The sequence below is a fragment of the Echiichthys vipera genome (assembly GCF_963691815.1).
Source record: "Echiichthys vipera genome assembly, chromosome: 21".
Classification (NCBI taxonomy): domain Eukaryota; kingdom Metazoa; phylum Chordata; class Actinopteri; order Perciformes; family Trachinidae; genus Echiichthys; species Echiichthys vipera.
In genome coordinates this window covers 4,146,425-4,157,941 of record NC_139846.1, presented here as the reverse complement: position 1 = coordinate 4,157,941, position 11,517 = coordinate 4,146,425, and the positions used below count along the sequence as shown (strand labels likewise).

General features: G+C 40.1%; 1 protein-coding gene across 1 annotated transcript; it reads right to left on the bottom strand.

Moving 5' to 3' along the window:
• Positions 1-25: 25 nt before the first annotated feature.
• Positions 26-11,062, bottom strand: msl2b (MSL complex subunit 2b). Its single transcript, XM_083936384.1, has 3 exons — positions 9,943-11,062; positions 4,218-5,572; positions 26-1,813 (listed from the first exon to the last, which is right to left on the bottom strand). The coding sequence occupies exons 1-3, from the start codon at positions 10,082-10,084 to the stop codon at positions 1,514-1,516; spliced, it is 1,797 nt and encodes a 598-aa protein (XP_083792510.1). The 5' UTR covers positions 10,085-11,062; the 3' UTR covers positions 26-1,513.
• Positions 11,063-11,517: the final 455 nt, after the last annotated feature.

The following is an 11,517-nucleotide window of genomic DNA, read 5'->3' as shown; positions in this document are numbered from 1 at the left end:
GCAGCAGCAAATAATCACACGACACTTTTTGGTTAAGTTTTTGATTTTCTTTCTTTTTTGTGGAAATATGTTACAGTTATATTACAGTTATTTAAATGCCCCGAGGGAGAACAACAACAACAATAATAAACAAACAAAAAAAAAAACGTTTGGAGACTAAACACTAAAGAAGGAGACAGCAACTAAACATGAGACAGAAAAACTGTCCAGACTCCATCGACGGGCGGAAAACTGGCGCCCGGCGCGTCGACCTACGCGTTAGCAGACGTCCAATAAATACTGCACATGTTAACGCAACAAAAAACCAGAACGAAAGACGAGGGAAACTCTCCTCCTCAGTTTCCTCTGTGGTATTTAGCAGCATGTGTATGTAGCTTCGGGGAAACCAAAAACTTGTGAATAACAAAAACGACGGCGGAGGGGGTACTGCAGTCAACCAGAGTTTTCAAACACGAGCAGAAATATGGCGTTCTGATGTGTGGAAAAGTGCTAAAAGCAAGAACCAACAAACCAGGGACTGGAGTTTGATCCTCCACCAGCCGATCTCATGGTTTTTTACTTTATAACGACATGTTCAGGTGTCTCACGGAGTATTCGAACATTCAACAGACAAACTTGTATTTGGTGGGTTTTCAAACTCTCATCCTGGTTCTTTTGCTTGGAAATAAAAGGGATTATTGTCAATGTTTTTAAAGTTTTATGTGTCAAAATCCTCTGGTTGAAAGCAGCTCTGCCCCCCCCCCCCCCATCCTGCAGCCTCCTCCATTGGTTTTTCAATGTAACGTATAAAATATATCATAAAACGTCTGCTTAAATGGAAACCGATTTGTCGTCCATGTACAAAAAGTTCAGTCTTTTATATAAATTACACCGGTCTATGATGATGATGATAATCATGATGATGATGATGATGGTGTCTCCGTTCCTGCTAATAAAAAGGGTGTCTCCAAAGCGAACCCCTTCCCCCTCGCACATCCACGCTCACATGCTCGCACACACGGGCGGGCAGCGTGCGACCCCGGTCAACACCCCTGACCTAAGCTACACGTCATGCTCTACACCAGGGGTGTCAAAGTGATCCAGTAAAGGGCCGTGTGGCTGCAGGTTTTTATTCCAACCAAGCAAGAACACACCTGACTCGACTTCCTCAATCATCTGAACTGCCTTCACACAGTTGATTTGTGGGACCAAGTGTGTTTTTGATTGGTTGGACTGAAAACCTGCAGCCACACGGCCCTTGGATCAGTTTGACCCCCCTGCTCTACACGTTACCCATAGTAGAGAAAGAAATCGAGAGAGGAAATCTTTTCTCCTTCTCTGTACGCGACACCGCAAGCATGGTGCAGTTCCAGGCGATGGATCATCTGGCGACCCTCGCTATCGCCTGTCACTGTAGCTGCCTTGTTCTGGCTCCGCTGCCGTAGCTCCCTGGCACACCCCGAAACGGGTAACGCAGGGGTGGGGGGGCGGGCAATGTGCGTTTACAACTGCGAGGAAAGGAGGGGGCGAAACCTCAGCAGTCAAAGCGCATTTCCAGTGAATCGTCAAAGCCCCTGCTGTCGTGCCCCGCCCCCGATAAGAAGGTGGCTGTGACCGGCGCCCCTGTCGCCGTGGTGACGTTGAGGAGGGTGTTGCCGGGGGAGCTGGTGGCCGGGCTACGGAGGGCTGCCGCGGCGATACTGGTGAGGTTGATGCCCAGTGTGAGGCGCGTCTGCTCCAGAGCTTTCTCCGGCACGGCGAACGCCTCCAGCTTCTTCTCTCCGTTGGCCATGTAGGAGTTCTGGCAGCCGCGGCAGATACAGTCCAGGCACGCCTGAAGGAAGTGGGAGGAGTTCATTAAGCGTAACGGATGACAACGTGATCTGATCGAGAAATGATTTAATAACAATAATAATGAAAAATAAAACTTTGGTTCCACGATCAAGGAGTTCCTGCACTTTCTAAAGGACTTGTTGTTGTCATAAAGAAATAAATATGGCATGTTTTACATAACAGAAAAAAATTGTATTTTTCGTGTTTTAAACATGTATAAATACTTCATAATTATAAGCTTTGTATTTTATGTCTGCATATGTCGTTGGGCCAACACGAGAAGAGTATGCATGATAATAATAATAAAAATGATAATAATAATATGTTAATTCCACTACAGAAGAGACTGGAGATTAGATTTCACATAACTAAGCACTGAAAAAGCTATTTTAAAGAAGCTTCACTCTGATAAAATGCTAATTTAAAGTCCATTCAAAAAGAGCAAGTTTGCACAAATATGATCCAGAAAATAACTTAGTGCTCTCAAATGGAGAGTTATGAGACAGCATAACAAGCCCAAATAAATAACTGAAAGGAAATGCGAATTTCAAAATAAAGGCGCTCTGTGTTGGTATTTTTACTTTCAGGGTTCCCTTGTGTCCTGGAAAATCTGGGGGGAAAAAAATCCATACTTGGAAAATCCGAGAAAATGTTAAATGTTCTGGAAAATCTTGTGTTGCTTCATTTAATGTCTTTAACAGAGTAGACGCAGTGTTTTGTCTTTAAATCATGAAAAATAGAGAAAAATGCTAAATCCATCTCAAAGTGCAGGGTCCTTTCTTTAAATGTCTTGTTTTTCCTACATTCAAAAATATTCCGTTTTATTTGATATAAAAACATATCTGAGAGACTAAAAACACTATTTTCTGACATTTCTGATTAAAAAATCACTTAACAATTAACCGATTATCAAAATAGGTAGGGGATAATTTTATAGCCCAACTCGCAACTCAGGTCCTTTTATTAAAAGAAAAGTTACATTTACTCTTATTTTCCATGACCAGAATTCCCCTCAAGGTTTCCCAGGACACGTGGGAACCTATGGTGGGAACCGTGAAAGTCATAATACCAATACAGAGCGCCTTTATTTGGAAATTCTCATATACTTTGATTTATTATAGGGGCTTTTTATGCCTTTACTTGTTAGGGCAGCTGGAGGTTGGCATCCCATGTTTATTCTTTCTAATAAAAAAGAGTAGTTTGTTTCTAATCTAAATGTTGGAAGAGCTCAGTAATAAAATCACAATTTACTTGTTTTTTTGAGTTGATATAACTATAGACTGTGTGATATGGATAGAACATCGGATCTTGATAAAACGTATAATAATAACAGATCACCTGAAGACTGTCTCATAACAGAAAGGTTGTTTCATTTGATTATTTAGCAGATGCAGTGTTTGGGGACGGGGAAAACGCCTCATCCAGCGTCTCAAAGTCCAAGGTCGTTTCTCTAAATGTCATGTTTTGTCCAAAATTCAGGGATATTCTCCTTAATCTTATTTTTTTAAAGATTTTTTTGGGTAGTTTTCAAGCCTTTATTCTGTACGACAGACAGGAAATGGGGTGTGAGAGAGAGGGGGAGACATGAAGCAAAGGCCCACAGGTCGGAGTCGAACCCATGGGACGACTGCTCTAACCACTGTTGTCACTTTAATTTCATATAAAAACAGAAAAAAACATATCTGAGAGGCTGAAAACACTATTTTCAGACATTTTTGCATTAAAAAAAATGACTTTTAAACATTTAATCTATTATCAAAATAGTTGGGGTATAGTTTTGCAGCTCGGATTATTTTATAAAAAGAAAGTCTTGTTGAAGTTTAACTAGCTGTCTAGCTCAAACAAGTCACCAAGAATATATTTTTAACACAAACTATCCTCCCTGTATCCAAATGTCTTTTATATTTGTTATTTTATTACAATATTTTCTTTTTTATGATCATTACTTCTTTTCTTACAATTTGATATCCTTTTATTTGTTCTTATTTTTGTTGATGCTTTGTTGTTTCCTTATTTAATCATAAAGGTTGTGGATTTATATATATGATGCTTAGGTTGTGAGCTTTACTTACATTATATGACAAAATAAGTAAGTATTAAAAAAATACATCTTAATGCTGCTGTTTGCTTAGAAATGTTTTGCAAGTTTGTTGAACAACAGTTGTTCATGGTATGTTTTGTTGGCTGTTGCCATGAAAAAGAAAATCACTATAAAATTGTGTTTTTAAACAATATTTCATCCCTGTAAACGACTCCCACGGAAACAAATTCATTCATAAACAAACAGAATCTGTTCAACGTAATGAGCCCCGGCTGGAGATTCACTTTGTTAGATAGATATATTTCCAGACATTTAGTGTGTCTGGCGTTGACAGCAGCATCAGCGTCGGTGTTGTTGTTCTCACCTTGCGGTTGGAGTAGCAGGGGCAGCGCTGTCCCCTACAGGTCAACACAGAGGGGTTCTGCGTGGCTCGGCCGCACTTGCAGCCCTTCTTCTCCACAGGCTTCTTATACAGTGGCTTCGAGGGGCTGGGCGGATGTGTCAGGGGGTGAGCGTGGGGGTGCGGGGGGACTCTGTCGCGGGGTTGTGTACGGGGCTTGGGGGTCCCTTGCCTGGCCTTGGTGTAAGCCTTCTTGGGGCCACCATGATGCTCCACAGTCTTTTTCAGCGTCTTGTTCGAGATGAGCACAGTCTTGCCCACCTTTAGGGGGCCGCCGTTTGGCACCGGGGCCTGGTGCGGGTGGGGCGTGGCTGCGGGAAACTTGGTGGTGGTGGTGGCACCGGGGTTAGGGTGATGGGGGGAGCTGTTGGCACCGAGGGGAGGACCCCGTAAAAGGGTGGAGATAGGGAGGGGCTGCACCTTCTCGCTGTCGCTTTCCGAGCGTGAGCGCTTGCGGTGGTACCGAGGGGGGACGTGGGGGACGACTGTGGAGGGCTGAGGGGGGGGCTGCGGTGATGGCTGCGGGTGAGGTTGGAGGGGGCGAGGGCTGTTCCCTCGGGGGAGGGAGGGGATGAAGCGGGAGGAGTCGGGGCAAGGGTTGTGGGGCCCGTTGAGGCTGGATTGAGGTACGGAGGGGGGGCAGTCCGGCTGGGGGTCGGGGTCAGTGTCCGTCTCCAGAGTCCTGAGCACCTCCTCAACACTCAACAACAACGGCCCCTCGCTGTGCTTCAGGTCGTCCCCGAAAGTGCTGATGTCACAGAGGCCCGCCTCCCCTGTGGCGCTCACACACAAGGGGATCTGCTCGGAAAAGCTCTCCTGTTTTAAGAGGCCTCCTCCCGTTTCTATAGTGATGGGTTGCAGAGTGTCCGAAATTAGCAGACCATTACAATCATGCAGCCCGTTGATACTGACGGGGCTCAGCTCCTCCGCCTTGAGCTCCCCCGCGGGCGGAGCTTCATCCGATTGGACTATGTCTGAGGTGGTGGCCGTTTGTGAAAGGCCGAGCGAATCTGAAAGGTCCTCCACCTCTTGCTCGCCCTCAGCCAGCGTGAGGCCCTCGTTGAGGATGGCCTGGAGGTCTGGCGAGTCACTAGCGGCGCTGGCTATGTGCGGGGCGAGCGGCGACTGCGTGATGTAGAGACAGAGCTTCCTGTAACAGTGGACGAGCAAGGAGAGCTGCCGGTTTTCCTCAAAGCGGGAATAGTCCTTACACCAGCTGCAGGACGGCTTCAGCTGCATCCTCTGACCTTTACAACCTCGACACACGTAATGCTGACATGAGGAGTCGGTGGGAGCGATGGGGTCCTGCAGAAGGTTACCTGAGGAGAAGAGGAGGAGAAAAAATGTTAACACACTGCACAGGAACAGTGCAGAAACAGTCACACGTGATTAATTCACAGACTTGCACATGAAGCAGAAAGAGCAACTACAGCAAAATAAATCTTATCCAACCAACAAATGATGGCACACATGATCTGCAGGGTACCTGCACCTTTTCCAAAGTCAAATACAAGCACTTTTCAAGCTTTTAAAGGTGCACTTTAAAGCGTTTTCAGCACCTTACAGCTGTGCTAAACTACACATGTAAAGTAAATACAATATCAATCTAAATCTAACGTTATTGTGCCATAAACAACAAAAAATATGTTTCGTGCCATCGTTCTACTGAAGAGTGCTTTAGGACGTAGCATCCTAAATAACCTACATTTTCAAGCACAAAATTGATGCACTTTAAGCATTTACTGTGCATTTTCAAGCGTTTTCAGACCCTTACAGCTGTAGTAAATTATACATGTTAAGTACAATATACTGTTATTACACGTCTTCATCACATTAAATCAGTTGTTATAGTTTATTGAGACTTCTTCCTACTTTTTTCAGTGAAGTGAGGTTTTTTATTTGTACATATGGTACATACAGTATACTGATTTTTGAACTTCTTCCTCACATTAAATCAAATGTTAAAGTTTATCGAGACGATTTAAAAAAAGAAAAGGTTTGCTGTCTGCCGTTGATTTAGTTGATTAATCTTGTGTCATTTTCTTAGTCATAACTTTGTTTTTATCAATCTAAATCTAACATTATTTCGCCATAAACAACCAAAATTAAGTATTGTTTTAGTCTACTGAAGGGTGTTTGTAAAAATGGATGTGGCATCCTAAATAACCGACATTTCAAGCACTTTATTGTAAATCCCAGCCCTTTTTAAACCACATTGAAATTCAAGTATTTTCAGGGAATTGCGCACCTGTAAAAACCCTGAAATTAGCGCAACAACAGTTTGAGGTGTCACACAATGTGTAACCTGTTTGTAGACCTGGCATCCTAAATAACCTACATTTCAAGCACTTTATTCAAAACCCCAAGCTCTTTTTCAACCTTAAAACACCACATTAGAATCCCATTGTTTTCAAGGATCTCCAGCACCAGTAGGAGCCCATGATCTGATGAATTAAGGCCCGGTGCTTTCTCATTTGCAGTGTGTTTTGTATAGCTTTCCTAAACTCACGTGTATTTGTAAACCTGAGCGTCGCCTGGCAACTTTCCAGACTGGGTGACAGCCGCTCTTTGAGAGGAGCTTCCTTAGCAACGCTGGTTGCTAGGGAGTGCAGCTGCAAATAGGGAAGAGGAAGGGGGGCAGTTGAAGGTCCACCAATGAGAAACAAAACCAACCATTCAAAATTGGCGCGGTTTGTCTGATAAATCCCACGTAACCACAAAAAAGTCTATATTTAAAAGCAATGTATGGACTGCTGTTACAGTATAATGATTTGATATTCAAACAGTGGAGGAGGTTAACTGTGAGTGTAATAAAGCTGCCCAAGGAGATAGTCCCTGTATATACTCACTCACGGTGGCTAAAGGGGAGCTGCTGCATTATGTATGAGCAGTGAAAACCATGCATTAAATATATCGCCAAAATAAATCAAAGATGAGGTTTATTTACAACCTGACACAAGCAGACTAACCAGAGAAATGTGCAGAACTAAACTAAGCACTATCACTGAGGCCCAATAAATAAATCAATAAAATGAACCCATGTATTTTGAATAAATGCATGAATACAAATATAAAAGAATAAATGTATACATAAAAAGTTAAATAAATTCAGAAATACTTTACATTTATTTACTTTACTATTTTTGTTCACCTACATTTATTTATTCCTGTATTTCTGTGTCCATATGTTAATGAGGTAGGAGGTTCCATTTACTCATGCATTTCTTCATTAATTCCTTTATATATTCATGTCTTTATTTAACATTTAGTTATTCATCAATTTCTGTATTTATTTATGCATTTATTTCTTTATTCCTGTATTATTTTGTATGTATCGATGCATCAATGTGTTGATTTATTTATTCCAGCATTTATTACGTATTCATTCATTTTTGCATTTATTTATTTATTTTACTTTTATTTAAGTATTCATTTATTTCAGCATTTATTTATTTCTGTATTATTTTTAGGCATTCCTTTATTCATGTATTTACTTTACAATAATTTAACCATTTATTTTACATTTAGCAATGCATTTATTTATGCATTCATTTATTTATGTTTTTATTTTATATTTATTTAAGTATTCATTTATTTCAGCATTTATTTATTCATTAATTTCTGCATTTTTTTATTTAAGCATTTATTTGTTTATTCCTGTATTATTTTTTCATGCATTCATTTATTTCTGTATTTATTTTACATTTATTTCAGCATTTATATTTAATTATTTCACCATATGTTAATTTATTTCACTATTTATTTATTTCTGTATTTATTTATTTTTGCGTTTATTTCTGTTTTTATTTGTTTATTCCTGTATCTATTTATACATGTATTAATGCATTTATTAATGTATTTATTGAGACTTGAGTCATGTTTAGTCCTCCATAGGGAAACACTCCTTTGCTTGAATGATTTGGATGCCCAGCCACTGCTATTTAATGTACAAACACCATAAAGTACTACCCTTCTTTCTGTTTTTGTGCATGCGTTTTGACTTTGAATTAGAGGATGTGGAGAGTGTGAGATAGATTGGGTGCATATATCCTGTCTGAGTGGACCGTTATTCAACATGATCGACAGAGAAACGCCCGCTGCTACCAAATAACACACAGAGGGGGGTGTGTCATGGTGGGTGTAGACAACTACTACGATGCGTTCACTGCGCCTGGGATTTTCAACACCATTTGAATTTATCTGCTATGATTCTTAGATTGATGAACAGTAAGGGGAGACAGATTTTTTACTTTAAGTACATGTACAGATATATATGTAAGTATTAAAATTGTGTATAATGTATAATTCCAGGATGTCTTTATTTGTATGCAACTGGGATACTATATTATTATTGATGAATTGCACTTAAGCATTATTTCAATGTTGCAGCTGGTTCAGGTTGAACACGTAATAATTAGGAAAGCTGCAGGCTAATAATATTGGGCTATAAACAAAAAACATATCCTTAAAATCAACCTTCAACAGAAAAATATATCAACGTAGCCCTGGGTTTTGTTACCAAATATTCCGTGTTTTATGTTTTCAAAACCATACGGTCTCTGTGTTGTTGTTTTGGGTTCTATCTTGTTTTTCTGGAGAGCAGTTTGTAACCCTGTTGAGAAATGTGCTCTATAAATAATGTTGATAATTGTTAGTTATTTCCAACAAGTATTAATATGATGAAATTTATGATTATGATTATTATTATTATTATTATTAAAATATAAGATAGTAAAATATAAAAATTAGGACAAATATATACATACACAATGAGGTAGTAAAAACTGGAGGGTGGGTCATTGCATTTTGATTTCTTGAATAATAAATTCTTTATAATGGCTGGGTGGAAAGTCTGAGATAATATATATTTTCATTATTTATTTGGTAAGAATGTATTATAACATCACTAATACATGGTAAACTTGATAGTTAATACAGTATCTACTTATCATATTTTGCCTTTAATTAGCTTTTACGGTTTACATATTTATAATATATCTTTTTTTTACCGATGCTTTTGTTAGAAAAGCATTAATATATGAATAATTAACAACTAGTCATATAAATGTAGTGAAGTAAAATATAAATACATAGCCCAAAAATGTAAATATTCAAGTAACTTCAAATTGATCCTAAGTTTACTTTCTTAATTACAATATTTGTTATTGTATATTTTTATTTATTTAAGTCCATGTGCTGTATATGATTCTATTTCAAAGTGCTGAAATGTTTTAAGCTTTATTTCCACGAGTTAATGATCTTCTTTGTGCTATCTATTAAGGCGCCATAATCAAAAATAAAAATGATATTATCTTGTTTTTCTGGAAAGCAATTTGTAACCTTGTCAATAACAGTGCTTTAGAGCTAATGTTTATTATTATTACTGATTCTCCCCATTTATGTTTCCCATAGTATTTATATAGAAGTTATTACTAACTATTCTACCATATAAGTAGTGAAGCAAAATATACAAAATGTAAATGTTTCACTTCATTGAAAGTACTTGTTTACATCCCTTTACCAGTGCCGATACAGGTATCTCCGACTGTTCCTGAAAGCAGCTTCATTTAAAAGGTTCGCTCCCACCGCGAGCACAGCTGACAACAACGCACTTCTCCATAAAAACACCCCTTTTACACAAGGATATATTATCACTTAAAAATAATTAAATAAAAATCCACACACTCACCGCAGACCAAACAGGACAGGGACTGGCGGAAGAACGGCAGCAGCTTGCAGAGCTCCGCCAGGGCCCGGGGGTCTCGGGGGTCGCACTGCAGCACCGAACGGCTCGCGGACACGTAGAGAGAGGTCGCATTGACCGGGTTCATCTCAGCTGCCTGTCCCCCGGGGGGCTCCTCCGGTCCGATCGGCTCCGTTAAAGATGTATTAATACGTTTAGAAGTCACACAAAAACACAAATAAACCAACAGATGGGGGCACGAACTCCCGTATTCTGTGCGCTTAAATCAATGTTTTTCTCAATGGAGTCTGGTGGCTTTGAAGAGAGCATAGATAACGGCTTCAGTTGCCCGTCGGTGAATCCCACATATACAGCAGTCTGCGCAGGGTGCAATCGAGGTTACTCATCCCCCAAAAATCACATCCCAGCTCTTAAAAGTCCTGCAGCTTTTAATCGGGGAAGATCACAAGTGCATTATTCACAAACAGGCCGAGCATGCACATACATTCTCTCCGGTTTGTAGTGGTTTCCCCCCCCGATAGCTCCATAATCCAACATGCATGCTCTTCCCGGGTCTTCCAGAGCTGGTGCCACACAATGCATGTATTATCTCGGCTTCGGTTGCTCTTCTTTTCGCTTGGCAGTGCTGTGCAGCCCCCGTGCAGGCTTGTGTTATTGTTCAAGGCGGCTCGAAAAAAACACAACAGGCCGCCCCGGCTTCAAGAGCACCTCTTTTGGGACAACAAATGACTATAAACAGCACACCGATATGAAGGGGAATTGGCGATGAGGAGGATGTGGTTGATAAAATTTAAAAAAAAATACAAAGCTCCGATTTTTTTTACGGGTGTGAAGAAAAAAAAGAAACAGCCGAAGCCCCGCGCTCTGGTGCAAGCACTACCCGCCTGAGCTGCACCCAAGAGCCGGCTACAAAAGCAGGCCGCACCCCCTCTTCTCGGGGTTAGCAGGAGTCTCTCTGTTCTGGTTGCTCGCCTCGGCGGGAATGTAGCGGGCAAACCAAAGGGGTTTTAGCCGGAATTATGTCCTCCTGCAGCTTCTGGTTGACCCCCGGTGTGTCCGAGAAGACCTAAAAGTGAATTTAATCCGTATTGTGTTTCCTTGCTATCGTTAGCCGCGGAGTTTTTCCTCAGTACCTCCCGTCGTTTTTCCACACACAAACAAAGGGGGCGCTGTTGCTCAGATCTCGCGAGAACACACAAAACGCGGCTAATTTAAAAAACAATAGAGTACTATATAGATATACAGTAGATATATTTATTTTCATTGTTTGTTTTTTAAGACAACGAAATACAGTTTAACAGGTTTACAAGTATTATCAATGTAAATAGCAAAATATTAAAATATGAATATTATTCTTTTTTTAACTGTAGCCCTTTGAGATCTTTAAAGAAAAGGACACTATACATCAAATGTATTATTATTATTATTATTATTATTATTATTAAAATATAAGATAGTAAAATATAAAAATTAGGACAAATATATACATACACAATGAGGTCATTGCACTTTCATTTCTTGAATAATAAATTCTTTATAATGGCTGGGTGGAAAGTCTGA